The sequence below is a fragment of the Peromyscus leucopus genome, chromosome 18, assembly GCF_004664715.2.
Source record: "Peromyscus leucopus breed LL Stock chromosome 18, UCI_PerLeu_2.1, whole genome shotgun sequence".
In the NCBI taxonomy this organism is placed as follows: Eukaryota; Metazoa; Chordata; class Mammalia; order Rodentia; family Cricetidae; genus Peromyscus; species Peromyscus leucopus.
Window position 1 is genome coordinate 14,095,312 of NC_051078.1, and position 26,873 is coordinate 14,122,184.

Genomic DNA, 26,873 nt, shown 5'->3' on the forward strand with positions numbered 1-26,873 from the left:
CATTTGGGAAAAATCTTAGCAAAAGGCCTTGCAATATTAGAGTCATGTGGATAGAGAATTCTAGTGAGGTGGGTGGACAGGAAGTCGCAGATGGGTAGTTAAGAGACATAGCCTTAATTCCTAGTCAGTTTAAGGCCCCGAGTTGATCAATATGATGCTCAATAAGGCTACTCTGGGAGTGAATATCGGCTCTTCAGGTCTAAGTCACAGCTGTAATTATCGGTATAATTAAACTTTAGGTTATTTGGTGGTAGAGAAAATCTCTGTTCCCTAATAGTGCTTTTAAGTCTCGTTTGATATAATAGCTGAACTTTGCCACAGCTGAGACACGTGACCTTGGAAAAGCCACACTTGGTTTCTGGAATTTTCATGATCTCCAAATAAGAAGCCAGAGGACCATTTCAATGGTAGCATTCAGTAACCATGCAAGCAGGTGGCTCTTATTTGGGGACCGGAGGCACCAAGTCTATGAGATAGACAGCTATGTACTTCATCCTCAAAGATGCATGGGCTACAGTGATGGCTGAGAGGTCAAGAGTGCTTACTGCTCTTATCGAGGACCTGAATTTGTTCCCAGCACCCGTACCAGCTGACTCACAACCACTTGCAACTCCAGCTCCAGGGGATTTGACCCCCTCTTCTAGACTTCATGAGCACCTGCACTCACATGCATATATCCACGCAAAGACACACATAATTAAAAAATAATGAAAACAAGCATTAAAAGAAATTACCAACCCTTTCTTACTCCTCACAGCTTTATGGGTCACTATGTTTCTAGGGTCTCCTTGTAGGCAATCGGGTGGAAACCCTTGATTCTGATTGTTCCTCTCCCAGGAAGTTCCTACTTAGCCGCAGCATCTAGGCTCACTAACAGGATGATGTCATTGTGCCAGGCGATCATGGGAAAAGAGTTGTTTCAGGTGCAAGGGCCAACCCAGAGTCCAGTGGGAAAGACTTGACAAAATATTGATGTCAACCTTGAGCAGAAATTTCAGAAGTAAACCCCAGAAAAGTGTGACTGCATCGGGAAAAACAGTGGCTATCTATACTTAGTTCCTTCCGGCACATCAAAGACCTGTCATTCATCTGCTAAGAATTTTGCTCCCTAGTCTAGGAACTATAAAGGGTACCATTTTTACCTTGTGTGCAAAGGAGGCACAGTAGTCTTGACCGACACGTATTTTGGGAAAGACTATAGAGCTGAGAGCTTTGTAGGCTCTGGAGTGAATCAGACCTAAGTTTAAACCCAAGATCTAAAAGGTCCTAGGTGCTCAACAATAGTAATAAACAGTTGGGCAAATGATTTAACTTTCTTTTTTTTTTTTTCATTTTTGTTTTTTTAAATTTATGTGCATTGGTGTTTTGCCTCCATGTACATCTGTACAAGGGGGTTGGGTACCACCCTGGAACTGGAGTTACAGACAGTTGTGAGCTGCCATGTGGATGATGGGAATTGAACTTGGGTCCTCTGGAAGAGCAGCCAGTGCTCTTAACCACTGAGCCATCTCTCTAGTCCCTGACTTAATCTTCTTAACACTTGGTTTCCTAATCTGTAAAATAGGAATAATAATGACTATCTCAGAAAGGACTGTGTGAGGACTAGTTAGTATATATGAACCCATGTTCTGGTACCCAAAGAACACTCCACAGACAGAAATATTTATTGTCCTATTTAAATATAATATGCGTTCTGGCTATAAAAGCTAGGGCAGTCTTCCTGTAAATGTAACATATTGAGGGTTTTGGTTTTTGTTGTTGTTTTCAGTTAAAATAGAAAGATTCCAGAGCAATTTTGTGATGTTGACTGCCTTTTATCTAGGACCACTGCAGGTCCATGATGCTCAGAACTACAGAGCGTCATGTGTCTGCAGAGCCCTCTACCCTCAAGATTCTTACCTGTCCGTTCTTCGCTGAAGGCGTGACTTGTGTAATCGCCACTCCTGGTGGTTATGGTCACATTGTAGAGGCGGCCTGGGGTGAGGGAGCTGAAGGAACACTCACTCACAGACTTGGCAACGCTGAGGGACTGAACCACCTTGCCATCGTGGGAGAGGGTCACCACATAGTTATCCACGTCTCCAGGCGCTGGCAGCCAGGAAACGCCGAGGTAATCATTACGGCCGGAGTTGTTGACGGTGACCCCGCTCACACTGGAAGGGACTGCGAGTTCAAAAAAAGAGGAAGAATCGTCAAAGAAAACGGAATCAGAAATCTGAGTTAACCATTGTGCTCAATGAAAACTGTGGACTGGGAGATCTGAGTTGACACAGGGAGTTAAGGAGGTACCAGGATCTCTAGCGGCTTTGGGAAGACAAACCATCCTTTCGCCAGAAGGCTAATGGAAAAACCAACCAACAAACAAAAACCCCACAAGGAGGCCTTTTAGACGCCTCATAACCCAAGCAAGCCGCCACTGTAACTACGGGGTTTCTGTGTAGGGAGTGTTTTAGGAGGCATTTTATGGGAGTATGCCGGGAGGGTCTTGGTGGGAAAGGGAACATAGACTTTAACAGTCCAAATTAATCACTTTGAACCAAACTCATTAAAACAAACTCACCAAACAGACAAAAACAAAGATACTTGAGGGTAAAGGAGAAAAATTACTCGGATTTTCTGAAGAACTTAGACTCTGGGTTGCCTTTGACTTTCATGTGACTAGGTTTTTTGTTGTTTTTGTTTTATTTATTTATTTTTTGTTTGTTTGTTTGTTTTATTCCTGGGGCGTTTAATAGAAAGCTCACCTGGAGGCTCTATCCCTTTGTAAAGCATTTTCTGCCCTCTAGTGGCCAGAAGCCTAAAAGCACATCCTGGAAGCCTGTCCATCTGGAGACAGGGCAGAGAAAGTTAGAGCTGGGAAAACCATCTTTCTGAGGTCAGACATGATTATCTTCTGCTTGTATCAGTTTGAGATCAGCACCACAAACATTTGCCAAGAAACTTGTACTTTCCAGGTATATAAACGTGGAACAGACAGAGATAGATGGCTTAAGTTACAGTTTGAAAATGAGAGATTAGTGACTGGGGTATTGAGTAAGAAGTTCATTATGTGTTGGAGATAAGGACCTAGTTCATAGCACTGCCTTGGGTGGTGGCAGACTGAACTCTCACAGCGTACATAGGCAACACTGATGTGTTCATCAGGGGCTGTTTAACTTTTAGTTGGCCATTTTCACATCATTGTCAGGGCTACGGCATCGCACATAAAAGACAGGATTGGACTTGGTGAAACCTGAGTGTCCATATGATCTAATATGCCCAAAGTCCATCTTACACAATTGATGAGCTGTCCATATGTCCATTAGAAGAGATAGAATTATCAGGAGTTTTTTCCCCCAAAAAATGTAACTCACTTGATTAAGATGAAATAGATACAAAAGTTATTTGGTATTTCTCTAGAGTGACTATTTCCTTAGGTTGGGATTAGATTGGTCAAATATCTAATGTATGTGTTGTGTGTGTGTGTGTGTGTGTGTGTGTGTGTGTGTGTGTGTGTGTGTGTGTGTGTTGAGACAGGGTTTCTCTGTCTAGTTTTGGTGCCTGTCCTGGAACTCACTCTGTAGACCAGGCTGGCCTCGAACTCACAGAGATCTGCCTGGCTCTGCCTCCTAGTGCTGGGATTAAAGGCATGAGCCACCACTGCCCAGCCAAAATATCTGATATTTTAAATTTCAGTTCCTACCTTTTTATCTAGGCTGGAGAGGTTTTCAAGTGCCTGCTTCAACTCTGTGGAAGCTTGTGTGAGGTGTAATAAGACTTTTCAAAATTATTTGGATATTGAGAAATATATCAAGTATTTGAAGAAATGCTAGTGGTTATTATGGCTTTGGTCATTGAATTATTTTATAATGTGCTGTGTAAAAATTGTACTAATCTAGGAAGTTTCTGAAATCCTTGGTCATTGTGTATACACAGTCATTGTCTGTAGCCCAGTATTCTATTTCCCCTTTCTTAGGACAACAGTTGAATTAACAAACATTCATTCATAATTTTTGTTCTCAAAATTTTATAATTATCCTTCATAGACTTTCTCATATACTTTATGAGTGCTTCTTTTGCATATCATGAACCAAATAGTGATATTTCTGATTATGCTTAAAATACAGGAATAAAAATGATTTATAATATAAAGTCCCCTTTATTCCCAATATTCACTGATTTCAAATTATATCAGATACTATACTATTTTGGTACATTATAATGGGTGGGATAGCCCTTGTGCTATATTTATTAGTATTGTGGTAATGTTTTTCTTTTGGTGGTACTGGGATTAAACCCAAGGTTTTGTGTACGTGAAACAAATGCTCTATCCCTAGGTCCATTGCCAGCTCTTTGTGATGTTTAAAATAGAAATTAACCTGGGACAGAGTGTGACTAAGCTCATGAACTGCTTCCTTTCCTCTTAAAACTCATCTAGAACCACATGTCTCAGCTTCCCCTACAGTCAGATATAACTAGCCATAGCCACGCAACAGTTATGTCAAGTGGAATGTGGGTGGAAAGGCCACTTCTGCTTCCAGCCCTACTAATCACTTCCAGGCCATGTCCGATCTCTACCTTTATTCTCTGCAGAGGTGGAAAGAGCTGTGAGAACCCGGAGGAAGGAAACTGTCAGGTAGTAGGAGCCTGGACCCCTGATTTCTACTTGGAGGAGGATCAATCAATGGAGTTGTCTAATCAGGAGCAACCGCATTGCGCCGTTGTGTGGCGGGACACAAGTCGGTCTAACCAGACTTACACAGGCTGCAACTCACTGGAAGATGGATGCAAAGGCCTTCCCAGCTTTTCAGTCCTCACCCCAACTATACTACACTGAGCCATGGTGCCAGTAACTCTCACCAGAGAAGAAAGAAGGTATCAAGAAAGACACAGGTGTCTTTCCTAAGTCTAGTGCCACAGAAAGAGAGCACTGGTATCACTGATGTATCAGTGAATTTCTATTAAGACCAAGAGACATGCGTTCAGTTTCTTAGCTGCTCCTCTGAAAATTAACGCAAGCAGTTAATTAAGTAGGTGAGATGGGTGATTTTGGAAAGAGATTTTTCCATGACACCACAACTGATAATTAGTATCTGAGTATTGGATTTATAGAGAAGCCTGAATCCAACTTATAATAATTATATAAAATGAAGAGGTCAAGGTTATTGAACTGATTCTGAGTTTAACCATTGCTATCGAAGCTTCAATTGGGTTTGTGTATTTTTTTTTCCGCTCAGAAACTGGAACATAAATTTCATATAATATATGAAATAATACGTTATTACTTTTATGTGCTTTCAATGTATGATGTAGAAAAATTCCACTTGCTTTTTCGGTGCTGAGCTTCTCTGACACAGTAACCATAGTGACACTTACTTGTCATCTTAGCTCACAGTTTTATTTGACAAGGAACACTGGAAGCCAGGAGCATTTTTTTGGGTGGCATTCCCACTCAGCATTCGATGATGTTGCTTATAAAATATATATGTGACTGTTACAGGAGTACAACGGTATATTCCTGTTGTCCTAACTATTGGAAAGTCTGAGGCAGGAGGCTGGTATGAGCCAGAGAGTTCAGATCCAAACTGCGCAACCTAGCAAGATTCTAGATATGCCACTTGAGAATGACATCAATTCAATTTTGACCGTGTGAAGTAGATATCATCTTGCTTCTATGTCTTGAAAATAAGACTATGTGCAGGAAGATACTTAAACATTACTTGTTTAACTTTAATTGAAAAACAAAACCGTTTCAAAGGAAACCAACCCAAAAGTAGGGCTAAGTTCAGGCACCAGCGGTTACCATGACTTGAAATATTTTTCTGGCTTTGATGTAATTATTGGAAATATAAGAAAGTTGAGTATTCTCTCTTAGTCCTCATGCCTCAGCCAATTTTCCATACCATGTACCTCTGTGTGTAAGGAAACCTGGCTTTTGGGAAGGAAGGAAGGAAACAGAGAGGCCTGATTTCAGGATGTTTAAAAACTTCCCGTTGGAGGCAGCTCCACATACTGTTGTATTTGGAAGTTGCAAACAGGCATCTGCATTTCTTACCTGTTCTTCCTTCCGCCACAACCTGTCGGGAAGAAATGCCTCCGCTCACCGTCGTCACCACCACCGAGTAGAGGCTGCCGGATTTCAGAGCGTGGAAACTGTATCTGCTGGTCTCACTGGAGACGCTCTCGTTTTTGATGACCACGTTTTCATGGATCAGTAACACTTGGTAGAACTCCACATCTCCTAAGGCCTTTGTCCAGTTAGTGAACAGACTGCTGGCCATCCCTTGGTTGGTAACATGCAAGTCAGTCACTTGGGCAGGCACTAAAAAGATAATAAAAACCATTATGCTTCATCACCCCAAGGTAGTATAAGAATGAGGGGTCAAAATAGAGACATATCAAAGTGCTATGGATAAAAAAACCAAGTTTTTGTTTGTTTTGTTTTGTTTTTGTTGTTGTTTTTGGCATGGGCTTTTCACCCTGTTTCTTGTGGCATATGGACATTTATTTCTCTACAGGGTTCAGTCACTTCAGCCAGCTGTTTATTCAACAACTTTCGATCAAAGTCAGTTAAGTTCTAATAATGAGATGATGATGCTTCTTAGTGAGCTTTGACTTTGAAGTTTACATAACAAAGGCTGCTTCATTAGAGAACCTTTTTATTTAATATGATCTTATCCATGCTTATTCTATAAGAACACAAAACCTTGTAATCCACCAGAACCAATGACTGTTCCTGGGTGGCAAAGGTACCTTCAAGCTGGTGGTTAAGTTATGGTCTAGCAAGTTGGTCACTTCCTTATGAGTATGTCCTCCAAAGGGCTATTGTTATTGTTCACGAAAATGCTGTAATAATATAGGCTATAGAATATATAAAATAGTAATGACAATTATATTAAGGAGTGAATGCCTACTCCCTTTCAGTTAGAGCAGAAGGCGTTTTAGAGGTTATATTATCTGATATGCATAAGTGTCTATAAAGTTGATTTCATATTTCTCTTACTAATGAGGAGACCAAAGATCATAGAATATAGGCTTTCTAGCTTACACCACAGCTTGATAAATAACCATCCAGGTATCCACGCTAGGGCTCTCTCACCTCTAAGCCTGTGACCTTTTTCTAAATTATCAACTATGGCCACTTCTAACCCATCCATCAGCTGATGGTCACAGATACTGAAGCTGGTTCTCTTTGTGCTTCTTTCTTAACTTACAATAATCAGAGCTTTAGCAGACTCCCTTCACAAAGTTCATTAACCTTTGTATTAAGACACAAACATGTTGGCCGGAAGTGTTACCATACATAGATCCTTAGAACCATCTGATTTAAAATTTATATGGGAAGTAAAGGAACACAATTATCAAAATAGTTCAAACAAAATAAAATAAAACCTCAAAAGCCCCAGTAATCACAGAAATGAAGTTGAAAGAGAAATATCAGGTAATTTTACCAGAAAATTATAGTAATCAGGACAGTATAGATAAAACTGGCAAAGGACAGACAGACATATAAAGGGATGGAAAAGAATGGAAAAGATGGAAAAGATGGAAGAATGGGAAGATCCAGAAAAAGATCAATGGATATATACATATATTGTCTCTCCCTTTATATACATATGTATGTATGTTTTGTTTGAACTGTTTTGATAATTATTGTTCCTTTACTTCTCATATGTGCATGTATACACATATACATACACATATATGTATATACACATACACATATACATATATATGTGTACATATACATATGCAAACACACACATACATATATGTACTATAAATATATGCATACATATATATGTACATATGCATCTATATACACATACATATATGTATGTGTGTATAGATATGTATCTATGCTATAGATACATATGTGTATATATGTGTATATGCATATATATGTATGTATATATATGTGTATATATATATATAGCTAACTTTTAGAAAGATTCATAGACAATTTAGTGAAGAAGGATAGCATTTCAACAAATATCTCTGGAATTATTAGATGTGCATATGAAAAAGAAACCTTGACCTATATTAATATTAAATGTTATGTTAATATGAAAATGTTAAATATGAATTAATTAAAATGTAATGCAAGAACGGTTTGTAGGCCTACAGTATGTCTACGCTATAAATATTCCAGGGAAGAGTCTCTGTGACCCTTTGTTAGGCAGAGTTTTCGAGTGTGCTACCAAAAGCACTGTCTATGAACGACCATTTCAGACGTCAAAATTAAGCACCACCACTCACCAAAACACACTAAATTCAGTAATAAGAAAACGAGCCCCACACCGGAAGAAAACATTTTCAACACCGTGTTTCCAAATTGTGTGTAAGAATCAAGAAATCAAAAAACTTTTGTTTGTGGGGCTAGAGCGATTGGCTTTGTGGGTGAAGCCTGAGGACCGGAGCAAGTAGGGATCTTGGAACCTATGTAAAAACCAGGATCTTGGCACTCAGGAGGCAGAGGCAGAGGGATGTTTGTGAGTTCGAGGCCAGCCTGGTCTACAGAGCGAGATCCAGGACAGGCACCAAAACTACATGGGGAAACACTGTCTCGAAAAACCAAACCAAACAAGCAAAAAAACCAAACAACAACATGCTGTGGGATGTTCTGAATGGCAAATGTGTTGCTCTGATTGGTCAATAAATAAAAGACTGATTGGCCCGTGGCTAGGCAGGAAGTATAGGCGGGACTAACAGAGAGGAGAAAAGAAAGAACAGGAAGGCAGAAGGAGTCACTGCCAGCCGCCACCCTGACAAGCAGCATGTGAAGACGCTGGTAAGCCACGAGCTGCGTGGCAAGGTATAGATTTACGGAAATGGATTAATTTAAGCTATAAGAACAGTTAGCAAGAAGCCTGCCACGGCCATACAGTTGGTAAGCAATATAAGTCTCTGTGTTTACTTGGTTGGGTCTGAGCGGCTGTGGGACTGGTGGGTGAGAAAGATTTGTCCTGACTGTGGGCAAGGCAGGAAAACTCTAGCTACAACAACAACAACAACAAACCCAAAACAAAAACAAACAACAACAAAACAAACAAACAAACAAAAAGGCGTGGTACTGCGCACTGTGATGGTCTCTGGCCGGCCAGGCCAGCTGAAGCTCTGGTTGAGCTTCAGTTTCACCGAACATTAAGGTGCGGGCTGGTGAGGCGGCTCAGCAGGTTAAGGCACTTGCTGGCAAGCCTGACGACGTGTGTTCCATCCCTGGGGCTCATGCAGCAGGAGGAGAGAGCACCAACTCCCACACGTTGTCTCCTGATCACCTCACATGTGCTGCGGCATGTGTCCCTGCCCACATACTCACAAAGAAAAACAAACAAACCAACGTAATTAAAAAAAAAAAAAAAACAAACCTGGACAAAAAATGCAAGATGACAGCCTGACATTAACCTCTGGACTCCACACAGTCACTCATGTGTGTGAGTGTACCGGCTTACACATGAGCTCACACATGCATATACCACATATGTACACATACACATTTGTTTGTTAAGAAAACAAACAATGGTATTGAACAGTGAGCAAGACATCTGAAAGCAAAAAACTTTCCTAAAGGTGGGTTGGGGATTTAGCTCAATGGTAGAGTGCTTGCCTAGCAAGCACAAGGTCCTGGGTTTGGTCCTCAGCTCTGAAAAAAAAACTTCCCTAACGGAGATAATAGTGAAAAGGCATAGGAAAGGATTCTCAAGTCATTAGATGTGAGCTCTCACTAACACAACTACTGGAATGGCTTAATTTTAAGATAAAGAGAAACACAGACAGACACAATACCATGTGCTACCTGGAGCTCTCATACATTGTTTATAGAAGTGTAAAATTTTATAAACTAGCTGGGCATGATATGCCTATAGTCCCATAGGGACTACCTAATGGGGTGGCCGAGACAGAAAGATCTCTTGAACCCACGAGTTTGAGGCTAGCCTGGGCACCATAGTGAGATCCCTACTTCAAAACATAAGAAAATAAGTGCTTTAATTGCTGCAGGAAAGAGACCAACATTTCCCTGCAAAGTTAAACAAATACTATGTTACACTTACAATATCACCCAACAATATGAGCAATAGGGGTGATGGAAATATTAGTGTCTGAAACAATGCCTTGGGCTTTCGTTTGCAGCTTTATGCTAGACTGTTTACCATGAAAAAGAATCACTCCAATAAACGGATCCCACATATTGGATGAAAAATAAAACAAGAATGTCAGGAACATATAAGGCATTCTCAGAGGCTGGTAAGTGAGCGACCGGCCATTGAAGAACTGAAGCCAACCATTGCCCTAGGCGAATGTTTCAGACATGAATTCACCCTTTGGTTTTTACAGCACTGGGGGATCCTGGGGATGGGAGGTAAAGTGTAAGACTCTCTCAGGCTGAGAGAGCTGATGGCTGAGCCTACCTAGAACTACATCTACATCCTGTGAGACTATCCCTTCTCTACTTCCCACACCACGGCAGCCTTCTTAGCATCTACGGGAGGAAACAAATTCCTTTGAGATTTTTTTTTTTTTGATTTTATGACTTTATATGTGCTGGGACATGTCTCTGCCACAGATCTAAAACCCAAGCCTTCTTAAGCATTCTTAACCTTGGATATTTTCCATGTGCGTACAACTGGAATTCCCCGATGTGGGTGCTCAAACCTGCCCCGCCCCCACCCCATCGGCTAATTAAGTTAAGCTAGGTCTGAGTTGACAGCAGTCCTGGGTACATGGAAGAATCAAATGAAAATTCACTCTGAAATGCATCTTCAAACGAAAGTCTTGGAGAGCTGTCATAGAATAAGATTCCCAGGAATATAAGCTGAGAGAAGGAGAGAGAGAGAGAGAGAGAGAGAGAGAGAGAGAGAGAGAGAGAGAGAGAGAGAAACATTTAAAGGAATAAAGCACTATGAGCAAAGAGCAGCAAAAATCAACGGACAATATTCTTTGACTTCTGAGGAGTTCAGATTTCAGTATAATGATGGACAAAATGCAAAACAAACATGTAAATTTATATATAGTTATAAAAGAGTACAACTAAAACATATATCTTGTTCAACGTGTGTATGTGAGTGTATGTATACATTTAACCAAAGGGAAAAATAACATATAGAGATAGGAGAAAACCAAAGAGAATATTTAAAAGTGAACAGAAATATAGCCGAATTTAATAGACCAGAGAGAGCTGGAAAAAGAATTCAGGAGTGAAACACACAGCTGAAGAAATCATGCAGACTGCAGACCAGGAAGTAAAGATGTGGAACTGTGACGCTTGTGTGTGTGTCTTGTGTGTGATGGGGAATGGAAAGGTGGCCAGAGACGACGGTACTGGAGAGCCAATCGCTGAACATTTCCAGGACTGAGAAAAGGCAGTAATCCAAAAGAACAGAAGTCCCAACAAATCTCAGGTGAAGGAGCAAAAGGATTTCTGTACCTAGATCGCTCCTCTGAAACTGCGGATCCCCAGAGGTCAAGGGGGCGGGGCTTAGAGCAGCGGCCTTAAAGGGACTTCCCATGGGAAAGTAAGAACTAGACTGGAAGCCTGCTTTCTAACAGAGACAATAAGTGCCAGAGAAACTAGAAAAATACTTGCAGTGTCCTGATAGAAAAATATCTCTCAGCACAAGACAAAAGCACAGGAAACTGCTTTGCAAAACTGACAGCTACATAAAGACACACACACACACACACACACACACACACACACCAGAAGTGGAGAGAGTTTGTCCCCGGGACTCTTCAATAGAGAATTTAAAGACTGTCTTTCAGGATAAAGTTCCACCCTCTCACTTGGAACTTCTGAGACAGGAAAGAAAGACGGACAGACAGGTGGTTACGTTGGAAGGAGAGCTAAACAGAGCATGACTTCAGAAAGCCATGTTTTGGGGAGGTACAATTTACAAGGAGAAATAAAAGGGCTGGAGAGAGAGCTCAACAGCTAAGAACACTTGCTGCTCTTGGAGAGGACCTGGGTTTGCTTCCTAGCATCCACAGGCTGGTTCACAACTATCTGTAACACCAGTTCCTGGGGACAGGACGTTCTCTACCAGCCTCTGGAGGCACCAGGCACACATACATACATGCAAGTAAACACTCATAATACTATATGTATATGTATATATATATGTATATATATATATGCTGAAGAAAGAGGGAAGGGTGGTACAGACTATCCAGAGCGTATAGATTACTAACACCAGTCTTGGTTGCCCCCTACAGAGAAAAGGACAGGAATTCTTTTTTTTTTATTTTTCGAGACAGGGTTTCTCTGTGTAGCTTTGCGCCTTTCCTGGGACTCACTTGGTAGCCCAGGCTGGCCTCGAACTCACAGAGATCCGCCTGGCTCTGCCTCCCGAGTGCTGGGATTAAAGGCATGCGCCACCACCGCCCGGCAAGGACAGGAATTCTAAGAGCAGGGCTCAGCATTGCACCTGCAGGCACCGGTACTCAGGTATTCTCTCTCCCCAGTGACACTGACGCTACATTATCCATTCTCTTTCCTAGAGCCATTTCCCTCCCTGTACCATAGATCCCATAATCCTCCCTGGGTGACAACACTTTCCCCCCTCCTGACAATATCAACATCCTCTTTTCCTTTAGCTATTAGAATCAACGTAACATATCCTGCTTTTAAATCATTGAAAATAATATTTTCTACTGTACTCCCTATTCTCCACAGCGCCCCATTTTCTGTTCTCCTTTGCAATAAAACTTCATGGCAAGGGCATTCTCTACTGTATTCCGATTACTAAGATATACCTAAGCAAAAGAAGAAACTTGGTAAGATAGAAAATACAATAGGAAGGGTCTTAATGTCATGCCAAGTACATAACAGGCATACTAGGCACTTAATGGATATCTGCAAATTTCAGCGAATAGACCTTCATAAAAATGTAAAAATGGTGAATATTATTACCCGTTCTTCCTCTTGTTGAAGATGACTGTTTTAAATCTCCACTCATACTGGTGACAGTAGCCTTGTAATTTCGTCCGGGGATCAGGTCCATAAAGGTGAATTCTTTGGCATCTTTGGGGAGTGATTTGTGGATGACTAAGAGGTCTCTGTCAGTCAGTGAAATGATGTATTTCTCCCATTCACCTGCGGGGGCCTGCCACGTGATGGCCAGTGATGTTTCGTTAGCATGTTTGACACGAAGCTGGAGGACAGCCAGGGGAACTGAGGGGAAAAAAAAAATCAATTGAGACTTGGGGTCACTGATCCAGTCACAGCCATTAGTAATTTTTAGAGACCATCTGTTCTGGTCTCTGCAGGAGTGGGGTGAGATCTTGACTGCTCAGCCATCTCTCCAGCTGTGAGAGTTTCTCTCTTCTCATGAATCCTTGTTTTGAAATCATTAAACAAAGTCCTGTGACCATAAAACTAAAATGAATAGACTGTGCTTGAGTATTTAAGTGGAGTGAGAAGTATTTCTTACTCTCAATGCCTAGAAAGACCAAGTGTTCTTCTCTTTCTGAGAGGACCTTGCTCTGTCATGAAGAGGACGGCAACTGGAGAGGAATAATAATAACCTTAGGAAGGGCAGCCCTTATCTTAAAAGAATCTTAATTTCTTCCACTTCTTTAAAAGATGCTATCATTATCTAGAAGACATTGTTAACAGCAAAATATGGGTTCCACAAAACAAAAGGGAAGCAAAAAAAATTTTTTTTTTCTTCTTCCTTTTTTTTTTTTTTAAAGAGGGTGCCTGGACTGGTCTACTCTGGAGAATACCCTAACTATCATCATAGAGCCTCTGTCCAGTGACTGATGGAAGCAGATGCAGAGATCCATGGCCAGGCGCCAGGCTGAGCCTCGGGAATCTAATTGATGAGAGAGAGGAGGGATTCTGCAGGCCGGGAACACCGAGATCATGATGGGAAGACATGCAGAAATGACCGGCCACACTAGTGGAAGCCCATGAACTGTGGACTAGTGGCTGTGGAGCCCCCATGGGACTGGACTAGGCCCCCTGGATATGGAAGACAGTTGTTTGGCTTGAACTGTTTAGTGAGCACCCAGGCAGGGGGATCGGGATCTGTCCATGGTGCATGGGCAGGCTTTTGGGAATCCGGTGCCTGTGGTGTGGCACTTTGCACAGCCTTGGTACAGTGGGAAGGGGCTTGGACCTCCCTAGGCTCAGTGTGCTGGGCTTTGCTGACTCCCCATGGGAAATCTTGATTTGGGGGATGTGGGGATGTGGGGTGGCTTGGGAGTGAGGGCTGGGAGATGGGAGGAGGGAGGATCTGGGAGTGGTATGTAGAGTGAGTAGAAAATTTCTTAATAAAGAAAAATTGAAAAAAAAAAAAAAAGACAAGGTTTCTTCCTGTAACAGCCCTGATTGTCCTGAAACTCCTTTTGTAGACCAGGCTAGCCTTGAACTCACAGAGATCCATCTGCCTCTGCCTCCCAATTGCTGGTATTAAAGATGTGTGCCACCACTTCCCAGCTAGGGAAGCCAACTTTTAAAAGAGTTAATTGCATACAACTACAATTTGACTTGAAATTTCCTCTTCTTTGTGGCCCATGGTGGCCGGTGAGAACGGTTTGCTGTTAGGCGACACTTGGATCGCATTCTGACAGTGAAGTCCGCTCTGAGTCACAGAGTGGAGTCAGCCATTAGTTGACCCAAATTAACCATAGAGGTTTTGGAGGACTGAGGGCAGATAGGAGACAGGAAGTAAGGAGGGCTGAGAGAGTATCTCAGCCCCTTTGGATGAAGGAACAGCGGGAGAGGTGGGAGGTCACGGGTGGCTTCTCCACAGCTTCTCTGATCATTCAGGTTCTCACTCCAATGTCGGACTCCCGATTTTGTATTGATAAAGAACAATCAGACAGACGTTTCACCTGTTTGCTATTTTAATAAACCAGAAAATCCTGGGGAAAAAATTGTGCAAATCAAGGGGTTCAAATTTTTTGTATTCACTCTAAGGATATCTGCAAAGCCACTCAGGCCATCAAGGGTATATGTTTCTGGGGAAAAAAAATCAAGTATGTGAAATATGTCACTTTAAAGAAGCAGCGTGAGTCGTTGCAGCCGTACAAATATGCAGGGTCCAGGCCAAACAACGGGGCAGGACACTGGGCCAGTGGCCCCAAAAGAGTGTTGAATTGCTTTGCAGCTCACGTTTAGAAGCGCACAGTGAGAGACGGTTGAGGGTTTTGCTGTAGATTCAGGCAAGCATGGACGATGCTCTGCTACATATGCAGTGCTCAGAGTCAGATTTCTGCACCCTCCAGCCACATGGACATGAACCTTATCAGGTAAGAACATCTCCTAAACTAGGAGACGAGGTTGCACAGAAGAAACTGAAGAAAAAGAATATTGTAATCTGAAAGCAAACTGAGCATGAAATAAATTTAAAAAAAATCAAAGTTGGAGGAGGGCTTCTCCAGAGAATTGTGCCAATGAGGCTAGACGCCAGTGTTTATTCACCTCAGATTGTGTCTTGCCTATTGTTTTGTGATTTAAAATGTCTTTTCTTGGGGCTGGAGAGATAGCTCAGTGGTTAAGCTGAGGACCTTGTACAGGACCTGGGTTCAGTTCCCAGCACTCAGGTTGGGATTTTACAAGGTCCTGTGGGGCTATTTTATAGGTTCCTGTTACTCTTGGGCTGTTTGGGATCTTCTGCCCTCTACTGGACTCAGGAGCACATAACCTCCCCCCCCCCCCCCCCCCCCCCCCCCCCCCCCCCCCCCCCCCCCCCCCCCCCCCCCCCCCCCCCCCCCCCCCCCGTCAACAGTTTAAAGATCATAAAAATACATCTTTAAAATGTCTTTTCTTTCATGAAATAATGGAGTTACCAGTGGACAAGAGGCCTGATGTTCAAATTTGACAAAATTAAATGTTTGAAACTCTGTTAGCTTCGTAATACTTCACCTTGAGGGAGTACAGACATACAAGGTCTGTGGTTATGTGATGCAGGGGAATGAATTAATTTCTGTCAATCACAAACCCAATCATGTTTGTTTACCTGTCCTGCCTCGGCAGCGCTCAGAGTTCCTCAGGTTCCCACTCTCAACCATGACTTCCACCTCGTACTGTCTTCCTGGTATGAGCTCCACACCATCCATGACATAGTGGGCTTCCTCCTTCCCCACAGTGGCGTTGAGCAGCGCCAAGGAGTCATTGAAGAGCAGGATACGATAGTGCTCCCAATCTCCAGCAGGGGGCGTCCAGTTCACGGCGAAGGACTTCATCCAAATCTCGTTGTAGGAAACCAGATTCCTCACTTTTTCTGGAACTAAACAAGGAGGTATTGAAAACCAAAATTAAGAATATTCATTTTCTTTTCATGGGAAGCAATATATAAAGAACACCCTGTCTGCTATTGTACACCCGTGGATCCCTTTCAGATATCTGTGCACCTCAGGTGAGTACTCTTTCTTCATTTTGAAGACATTTGACATTTCAAGAAATGCATGCGCCATCATTTCTGTAACAGGACAGTTTGGCACTCTCTTGCAGCACTGTTCACAGCCTAGAGACGTGATGCTGTTTTTCACTGCCTGTCTGCCAGCCCTGGAGATCATACTGACGTTGCATCTCGTGGTGGGGGCAGTGACAAATGTACCATCTTTTGAAAAAGATACTAACTAGATGCTGTGGTCATGAGACATTCTTAATGTGTTTAATCGCAACTGGAAAGAACTGCCTTCGTGCATTATGGTTTTAGGCATGGTTGAGTACAAACAACTCAGCCTCTTTTTAAAAAACATCAACAAATGGAACCCCAGGTCCTTCATTTACATCCACGTCTCTTCAAGTTCAGAACTGTCTTCCTCTTAGACCGACCCTTGACTTCTCCCTGCAGTTACCCTTCCTCCTTCCCTGTCCCATTTAGCGTGTTCAGGGGTGTGTGCTGCAGAACTGTGTCTCCCGAGCTCCTCCCACTTCTGAGCCTCTGTTCCTATCATTCATTCTCTCACAGACATTCCTTTTTTCCCCCTTTTATTTGCCGGGAAGTCTACACTTTCTAGGTTCCGCTGCAAGGCCATTTCCACTAAGCATCTACTGATCTTCTGAAGGGGAGTGTTGCTCTTGGTCCCTGTCGGCCATATAGCTCTTACTTGACACCTCTAATGACATTGAGCTTGGACTCAAATTGAACACACCTGGCTTAAAGCCAAGCTCCAGAACCCTCTGGCCAGATGACCATGAACAAGTTATTCAATCACTCTAGTTCATCTGTACAATGTCTATACTAACAGCACAGCTCTTAGCTTACAGTTTTCTTGCAATAAATGCAAAGTGTTTATACAGGGCCTGACATGAAATTACTAAAGCCATTAGCATTTCTTTTTTTTTTCTTTTCTTTTTTTTTTTTTTTTTGGTTTTTTCGAGACAGGGTTTCTCTGTGTAGCTTTGCGCCTTTCCCGGAGCTCACTTGGTAGCCCAGGCTGGCCTCGAACTCACAGAGATCCGCCTGGCTCTGCCTCCCGAGTGCTGGGATTAAAGGCGTGCGCCACCACATATTTCTAAAGGGTTCTCTCTCTCTCTCTCTCTCTCTCTCTCTCTCTCTCTCTCTCTCTCTCTCTCTGTGTGTTTTAGTCTTTGGTTAAAATGCAACATCTATTAAACAAGGGTCAGCAAGCAAACCTTAATTGAACTACATACATGACCCTGGAAAGACCCTCTTTTCATTTAGAGAAATATAAAAACAAGCCACCAAGTGCGTTTGCCCATAGGGTGTAATTTGCAGAACCTTGTCTTAAAAGCCGTAGTACATCACGATCCTTTTAACAGTGTCCAAGGTTTGGAATCCAGTGATATAGTCAAATAAAGAACAAGATAACTGTTCAGAGCATCAATTCATAAAATTGTTTATGGGAAACACAGTTAAGTGCCAACTTGGCCTTTTTATAAGAATGAACTAGAAATCTTCTCTCTGTTGACATTGGTGCTTGTACATTTGTGCTACTTAGGTGATGTGGAATGAGAAAGCAGAGAGCAGAGAAAACGTGCAGATCACATGGGAACCCAAGCACAGTTGTTTCAATGACAAACTATGTAATTAACCCTTTCTTTTACTCTGTGCTTGGGTTCTATTCTATAGGCGTCCTTGGTTATAAAGACCCCACTTCCCAGGTAGGAGAAGAAGTTCCCATCTACATTATTTTGTCCTATTCTGAGATATATCTGAGAACGATCGAGGCCACCAAAGAATATTTTGGAGGCTGACTTACCTGTTCTGCCCATCGCCATCTTCTGAGCCGATAGTTCACCAGAGATGCAGCTGATGGTAACTTGGTAAAGCCGTCCAGGAACTAAGTCTTTAAACTGAGTTTCAGTAACATGAGGTGCTAATGTTTTGGATTCCTCAATGGTCCCTTGGTGAGACAGGGTAATGTTGTAGGACTCTACATCTCCAGGAGGTTTTTGCCACTTGACTTTCAGAGAGGTCGGACTGCCATCATTTGTCACCTTCAGATTTGAGACTTCCATAGGAGCTGATTAGCAATGAATAGAAAAGACATTTTACTCCTCATCTCTTGCCTTCCCTACGGCCACATTCTGACTTAAACTTTAATGCCTGCAGGACATACCCTTTGATCAAGAGAAAATTGCTTGAAAGACAAAATGATCCTGGAAACCCAAGAAAGACCATGCTATGGCAAGAAAACTATCTTGCAGTCAGGAGCCTGAATTCTGGCTGGAACTTGGGAAGCTGCCTGCAGAATACTGGACAGTTCTCCATCAATCTCACTGTGCCTCCTTGCTTCCTGACAAATAACGCTTGGTTAGAAGACTTTCCGTATTCCTTTGCAGTTCTGGGATGCTTTAGATAGAATTCACAAAGAGGTCTGCTATCTACTTCATTTCTTTGTGAGTGTGTTTGTGTATTTCTACATTTAATAACATCAAGTGCACACTAAATAGGTGGATTAGTTGGTAGTTGTAAAAAATGTGTGTGCTAAAATAATTTTGAAAAGGCTTTGTGTGCGTGTGTGTGAATGTATGTCTCATGTGTCCAAGTGCCCACAGATGCTAGATGAGGACCTTAAATCCAAGGAGCTGGAGTTACAGGCAGTTGTGAGCTGCCCAATGGGGGTACTAGAAACCAAACTCTGAAAATGCAGCAAGTCCTCTTAACAGCTGAGCCATCTCTCAAACCCACTAAAATACCTTTTATATTAAGTCATGATAAAGAGCTGTGTTACTCTTTCATCAAAGGAAAGCTCATGACAAGAAATAAGCAGTGATGAATATTTCTCCTACCTCTTACGCATGCTGGAACTATGCCTTATGCATAATATAAACGAATGCAGTTTCAGTAAAAGAGTGTAGAACAGTGATTTTGCATACTACGCTCAGAAGTGTGCTTTGCTTGTTCTCTCTTTCTCTCAGACTGTCTTTGTCTCTTTCTCTGTCACTCTCTGTTTCTGTCTCTGTCTCTCTCTCCCTCTCTCCAGTCCAGGGTGGCCTAGAACTTGCTTTATAATCAAGGCTGGTCTTCAAACGTGTGATCCTCCTGCCTCAGCTTTCTGAGTGCTGGGATTACAAGCGTATGTCTGGCTATATTTGCTCTTGATATTCACAAACATCTCTTAAGACATCCTGTGCATTTTTCTTAGGAACATCTTCATATATTTGGAGTGTGTTAGAAAAGATATTTGAATGTGTCTGGGTCTCCAGTATCTTTTTCCACAGCCTCCTTTTGTTCCAGATACTCCCCCTCCTAGAGCAATTTCAAAGGTACTCCCTATCTTACAGTTTGTTTTAAAAAGAGATAACTCACAAAGAGAAGTTTATCCACACATTACACTAATTAGGATCATTCAAATGAGTTCCACGAGAACTCTGGCACTGTCTACCTTGAATGTCTACCTGTAGTGTTCGACATATACTTAACACTCAGTAAATATTGGCTAAATGAATCAGTGAATGAACAATTCATTAATAAGTAGCATCAATTAGTTTTTTCAGTGGAGGTTTGGTTATGTGACTGGGTCCCACATCATGTTCTTTTGGGTAGACAGTTTTGGAAATAACTGTCCTAAAAGGCCGTGTCTCTCTATACACCCCCAACGCACTGCGGGTGATCCCAAAGATAAGCGATGCCTATTTAAGAGTCAGAAGTAGGAAGCCTTAGGCATGTATTAAATGGAGGAATTTGAGTCATATCAGCAACTAACTTTGTCAGCTTTAAAATGCTGCCATGGGCAAGCTTTAACTTTGGAATAAAAGAGACTCATTTTTCTTCAGTAAAGTGGAGGTATGTTAAAGTCTTTCTATAACTCATATGAGTTTCAGCTTGTCCTCCATTACCATTATCCAAACAACAACCCCTATTTAAACTCAATTCGGGTTTTGCTCTTGCTTAGCTGAAGAAGGGGAACTCACCCGTCCTCACTAGTTTCCACTTATAGTTTTGGAGTCCTGAGGCCAGGGTGATGATAGTGAGGTTGTAGAGGTGTCCGGGGGTCAGTCCATGAAAAGCACATGAAGTATCATGCTTGTCCACAGTCCTGTCTTGAACTAAGGTCCCTTTGTCCATGAGCATCAGCCTGTACTGTTCCACATTGCCAGAGCCATGAGACCAGGAAATTCGGAGAGAATTTGGACCGGGGGAAATGCCAATATCTTTCACTGGAGATGGTACTAGTGGGATAAAAACACATATCCACAGGGTCATTTGTAAACCCCTTGTAGAAGACATAGACATAGTTCTTTAATTTACATGTTTATTTATACTTCTCTTTATATTTTTATCAGAGCAATAGTCAGTAATGGTCCTCAAGAGTTCACTGGAACCTTCATTAGACACCTTTATAAAGTCCGCAGGCTTTAAGGGCTAAAGGGACATCACACATTGCCTGTTTTGTCTCCTCTGCTTTATAGAGATGAAGGTGGGTGTGGCCAATGCAGTGTACTGTTGCCAGTGACAATAAATAGGGGAGATAAAGGAACAAACTGTAGGAGGTGAAAATGGGAAGAGAAAGCGAGAGGAGAATAAGTTACAGGAAAGCCACGCACTTTCTGGGAGTGATATCATGACGCACGGGGACACTAGATGAATTCTTTTTCGCCATATCCAGGAAGCAAAAACTTATTTTAAACACGGGAGTATTTAGAAGACATCATAACCTGGTATTGTGGAAATGTACAAAAGAGGAAAAATACATTTTGTGACGCCAATTTGGAAAAAGAGGCAGAAAATCTCATTTTCCTGGATTTGAGTTAGACAGGCCTGTAGGGAATATCTATTTTAAATAAGAGAAAACTCTGTTTTCCGAGAAATCTCATGACTTGTTTAAGATCACCTAGCCAGGTAGCAGCACATTGACACACCCTATGCTCAGTCCACTCTCCTCTCCATTATAACCTCCTTTTAAAAGGTTGTTTACTTTATTCACTTATGGTGGGTAGCATAGTTCCATTTCCTTTGATAACATATCATTTTGAAGGTGCCGTAGAGGGCTGGGAAGTGTTCACCTGGCATGCAGGGGTCCCTGGGGTTTCATCCCCAGCACCATCAGAAAGAAGGAAAAAAAAAACAAAAACAAGATTATCGTAGACTATTTACCACAGACGACACAGATCTTACCTGTTGACCCATTGGTATATACGGGAAAGGAACGTTTTTCTCCAGAAATAGCTGTGATGGCCATTCTGTAATTACTACCAGCAGTGAGGTTCAAAAAAGTGTATTGGCTCCATGGGTTACTTTCTTGAACTTGGACCTCTTGTAGCTTTTGACTGTTATCATCCAACAGCTGCACCTCGTACCAGGTGACTTTGCCAGAAGAAGGGGTCCAGCGCACCTGCAGGGTAGTTGAAGTTGTCTTCTCAGGGTTGACTTCAAACCTAGCAGGAGGCAAGGGATCTGCAAGGCAAACACCATCAAAGAGAAGGCAGCGTGAGGGCTTTGAAAATAACCTGTTTATTCTGCCACAGCCCAGGTTCATTTTCCTTAAAAATTTAAAGAATCCGCTACCTGGGGGAAAATATCTGGCATGTTGCCATACTTGCAAACCCAGTGTTCCGTTTTTCAAAGACAGGGCTCCCTTACCCATTAGTGACGTGAACTCCTATTTGATAAGTCCTTAAGGTAGGTCTGGCCTTGAAATCTCAATCAATGTTTTCTTTGACTTGCAAGTTTAGTATGTTTTTTAGACATTGACGGGGATACAGCCTGTGCTTGATTTATTACTGATGATCAAACCAGAAAATACAAACTACTAAGAGATAATAAGAGTTGGAAATTTGTACTCAGCCTCTTCCTGGGTTGTGGATTCTTAGTGCTATTTACCTATGTAAATCTGGGTAGCATTTAGCTATTAGATGATCACAAAAGACACAGATTTGATATTGATTCTAAAATAAGAGTTGCTTACCAAAATCAATGCTCTCACTAGCTGGGATTACCAAATATCCTTAGATTTTTAAAATCTTAGTTCTGCGGCATGCTGGAGTTGCCAGGGACCCTAGAGCTAATGAGATCGACAGTGTTTTGCACTGAACAATTCACTTCATCTCATTTCTCAAAGTGAGAGTCAGTTTGGGGAGCATGGCTCTCCCTGTGCCGAATCTCCACCATTGAACTTGTGTCAGGACGGTATCACCAGCTTGGGTGCTGGGTCCACAGCAGTTCATGAGCAGCTCTTCACTAGGTATGGTGAGGAGTCAAACATGTGAAATCAGTCTGTCCCTGCTTTGCGCGCAGAGGCCAGACCCATTGAGAAACATCCACATGAAAACCATTAGCAATCCTGCATAGTTCTTGGCCCTGAACGTCAGAAGGAGATAGTGGGGGGCAATTTATAAGTCAGGCCATTTGTTTGAGTGGCATAGCTTTGCAGACCTCAGCTTTATCCACCTCCTGATGGGCTGCATTTTGTTCATGACACCAAGCATTAGAGATGTACTCATAAGAGTGCAATTAAAAGATGATGCCCATTTGCCAATAACACAACTCCAACAAGTAAGCTAACCTCATTCTGTACTCAAATGTCATTTGTGGCCAGACAGTTCCTAGGACTATCTATGGGTAAACAAGATATCATATGGGTAATGTAGCTTATAAAATCTTCATGTTTTATGCTATTATTTATATGAATTCATCATTCAGTAAGATTTAAATATGCCACTGATACACCAATAATTATTAAAAATACAAAGAAGAGCTGATAAGCAAATTAAGGCAGTATCTCAGAGAGAGGTCCCAGAGCACCAGTGAGCTTTGAAAACAAGCACACTTCACATTATGTTTTGACCCCTGTGTTCACCCATAGGTTCTAGTTCTAACACTTGGTGACTTTGAATCTGGCTCTAGGGCTTGGTGGTTCTATACTTGGGCAATTTGTAATGCTTAAAGTCAGCTGTCTGTATGGGTCCTATTACTCACTGATAATCTGCCACAGTACCAGTGACATAGACTCCTAGAGAACATGAACTTTGGGATTAGATAGAGCTGCATTCAGATCTTGGCTCTATTGCATAGCACTCATGTGACACTGTGAGTGAGTGGTACTCCATGAAAACTTCTCTCTCCCTATTTGTCTGAGTGTAATAACAACAACAATAATAATAGTAATAAGAAGAAGAATAAGAAAGAAGAATTACAAATACCAGAGTTCCAAGAAGTTTTGAGAGCAAATCAGGTATAGAGGAGATTTAACTCAGATGCAATGGGTACATAATACAAAATCTTATTTCTGTCTCATTTATCAAAGAAATAAACATTTTATTCTGAATCACTGATAACAAGGAGGTAAAAGGAAAACAAAAAATTCTGCAAACTAAGCTGATAATATCTTCAATTGCTTCTGTTATTTAAAATAAAAAGTCTTGGTAAAATCTTGGAACTAATTTTCTAACTCTTAAGTTAAAATAATTTCCCCAAGACGATTTTTATTCATAGTTTTTTTTTTTAATTGAAAAACTAGAGGGTTTTGGGGGGAGGGTGATGGGGTAATGCTATTTAAATTTTCTATCCCACACAGCAGATGCCCTATCAAAAGGAAGGAAGGTAATTTCTCCTCACACAGGGTTTATAGTTGAATGACAAGAATCAGGTATCCAACACCATGAGATTCCACTAGCCAGCAAGCCTCAAGAGCAACCCAGGAGGACCAAGCAGAAATATTCTCACTGAAGTAGCATTTTAAGGGCAAGGGAGACAGGAATAATTTCACCCAGTGCCAGTTCCAAAGAGATAAATCTTGCCATCTATGCCTACTACCAAGCCAGATAAAGGTGAAAGAAAATGTTACGACCAGTATCATCTCAATATACATAACCTGCAAAATAGGAGCTGTACCAAAGGGGGAGGCGGGGGAGAAAAAAATGAATTTTCAGGTTGCGTGCCGAGAGGTTGAACTTCAGAAATGCGGACTTCATCTAATCTCTCTGAGCCAGAAAACAAAACAGTCGATCCTTTGTACATCCGGCAGCACAAAGAAACAATGAAACTGGGAAGTGCCTGGGCTGCGAGAACCTGCCCTGGAAACAAACCCTTAAAACCCCATTTGTGCTGTGATAAAGCCCAGTGCTGGCAGCGATCCACGGCCGCTCGGCATGCTGCAGAAGCTAAAGGATTTGGAGAACTCTTTTTAATCTAAGCCCAACAGAAACTTCACAGTATTAAATACATTTTTGATTCCATAGGAGATATAAATCATAGGCTTCTATCTGGGGTGCAGGCTTCTTTGATGTCTATCAGTGTGTATGAGATGTTTGCATGGGTATGCATGTTTGTGTGTGTGTGTGTGTGTGTGTGTGTGTGTACTGGTACACAGGCATGCTATGGCATGTATGCAGAGGTTAGATCACAACCTTGGGTGCCCTTGTATTCCACCTTATTTTTGGAGACAGGCTTTCTTTGTGGCTGTCACTACACACAAGAGGCTGACTGGCCCATGAGCTTCCTGGGATTATCCTTTCTCTATTTCCCAACTTGCCCTGGGAGCGCTGGGATGATGGACATGTGTTACCATGCCTGTGTTTGTGTGTGTGGGTTCTGGGGATTCTGAATCAGGTCCTCATGTTTGCATGGAAAGAATTTAACCCATTGAGCCATCTTGCATGCCCCAATTTTTTAAAAATAATTTATTTATTTTTATTTTATGTGCACTGGTGTTCTGCCTGTATACACGTCTGTGTGAGGGTGTCAGATCTTGTAGTTACAGACAGTTGTTATCTGCCATGTGGGTGCTGGGAATTGAACTCATGAACTGCTCTGGAAGAGCAGTCAGTGTTCTTAGCTGCTGAGCCATCTCTCCAGTCCCCCCATCCCCAAATTTTATATGTATGTATGTATGTATGTATGTATGTTGTGGGAAGGATTTTAACATTGTTTGACAATTCATTTAAATAACCACCAATCCGGTTTTTCTGTTCTCAAAAGAAAAGACAAAGCTTGGCAAAATTCCTAAGCCAAAATGAATTATGTTTTCCTTAAAAAGAGAAAAAAAAAGTCGCTTGGAAAGGAGAAAATTGTATTTTTAATGCAAGTAATATTTAATTCCTATAATTCTTACCAGTGAGGTTACTGAAAAACATTAGTGTTTATTGCTACAAGGATTTCTAGGCTTAGAATTGGAAATGGCTGAATCTATTTTAGAAATAAAGCTAAACCCAGAAGAGTGCAGCTAACCTATGCATTGGTGTTGACAGCTATCTGGGACTTACGTTATATCTGAGTAGGACACCATGATTTACAACAAGCCTTAGACATAGCGAATTAGGCCTGAGGAAGTCCAACCAAACCTCTGACACCCAGTGCAAACTGTGTGTTCTTCCCAGCATGGGAAATGCTGCCCTGAATTGCATATTCAGTGTAACCACCACCAAACATATGTTCATGGAAATGACAGTCGTGTCTATAGATCTCCTCAGTTGATGGCGTATTCAACGCAAGTAACCTATGTCTAGTTCTAGGCCCATGGAAGCTCCCTCGAACTACTGATGGATTATCATGTTAGGAAGCCAAAAGGGAATTTATGAAGAAGTGGTTGTAGCACAGAGCTGAGCATGAGCTTTGAGGGTGTGGGCAAGGGACACATAAAACAGCAGCCAGAATCATGCCCTGGAGTGGATGCTGGCTTCTCAAGGGCGTTGCCCCATTGAGTTTTGAAGTGTTTTCCTTCTCTGTTCCTTTCTCTGGTTGTTTTAGTGCATTTACCCGAGGTCCTATCACTTTGTGCTGGATTACTGCAAGAGATGGTTACGTGTTTTCCTTATGTCAGGGTTTCCTTCCACTATTGCCCATTTATCCTGTGTGTGCCTCTCCCAGCTTCCATCCGCACCCCACTGAAGCAGCAAGATCTTCATTAGCATCCACTTCAAGGCAGAGCCCAAGTTTCCTCACAGGCACTCAAGGCTTTCCTGGTTCTAGACAGTGCTCTTCTTTCTAATTGTATCTCTCTTTAGGGTCTCACTCAAGCTCAGGAGATCTCTGGGCACCCAAAGCCAAGTTCTGGTAGCTTTACGGAAACCAGGACAGCTATCATTCTTATTTAAAAGCAGGTCGGTAGCAAGCTTGATGGATTGCAAGCAACATTTATTTGACATTTTATATAAACTGGAATGGACGTCAATGATTCAAATAAAATAATCAGAGGTTTTTTTTTTCATGGAAATTATGTGGGGGGTGTGGAGTAATAATTTCAAATAATTCCTGCTACATGCTCTTGAAAACGAGGAGAAAATTAGCACAGGAAAGGCATGTCCCACAGTCTCCAGCACACTCAATACATTTCTTGTGGAAAGAATTTCCTTTGTTGTTACTGTTTGACTATAATGCCCCAGTTCTCCACCTGTGGGTCGCAACCCCTTTGGGAGGGGTGTGTGTTGAAAGATTCTTTCACAGCGGCTGCCTAAGACTATCAGAAAACACAGACATTTACATTACTATTCACAACAGTAGCAGAATTCCAGTTATGAAAATAGCAGTAGAAAATAA

At 41.9% G+C, this 26,873-nt stretch overlaps 1 protein-coding gene across 2 annotated transcripts in view; it reads right to left on the reverse strand.

Annotated features, from left to right (window-relative positions):
- Ptprb (protein tyrosine phosphatase receptor type B) overlaps positions 1-26,873 on the reverse strand; it is a 113,150-nt gene that overhangs the window by 50,099 nt on the left and 36,178 nt on the right. For both annotated transcript variants that reach the window (XM_028877960.2, XM_028877959.2), the window contains 7 exons: positions 21,516-21,794; positions 20,312-20,569; positions 18,154-18,417; positions 15,942-16,211; positions 12,887-13,147; positions 6,035-6,301; positions 1,900-2,163 (listed from right to left, as the gene is read on the reverse strand). In XM_028877960.2, coding sequence (XP_028733793.1) covers positions 1,900-2,163; positions 6,035-6,301; positions 12,887-13,147; positions 15,942-16,211; positions 18,154-18,417; positions 20,312-20,569; positions 21,516-21,794 — 1,863 coding nt within the window. The remainder of the gene's footprint in view (positions 1-1,899; positions 2,164-6,034; positions 6,302-12,886; positions 13,148-15,941; positions 16,212-18,153; positions 18,418-20,311; positions 20,570-21,515; positions 21,795-26,873) is intronic.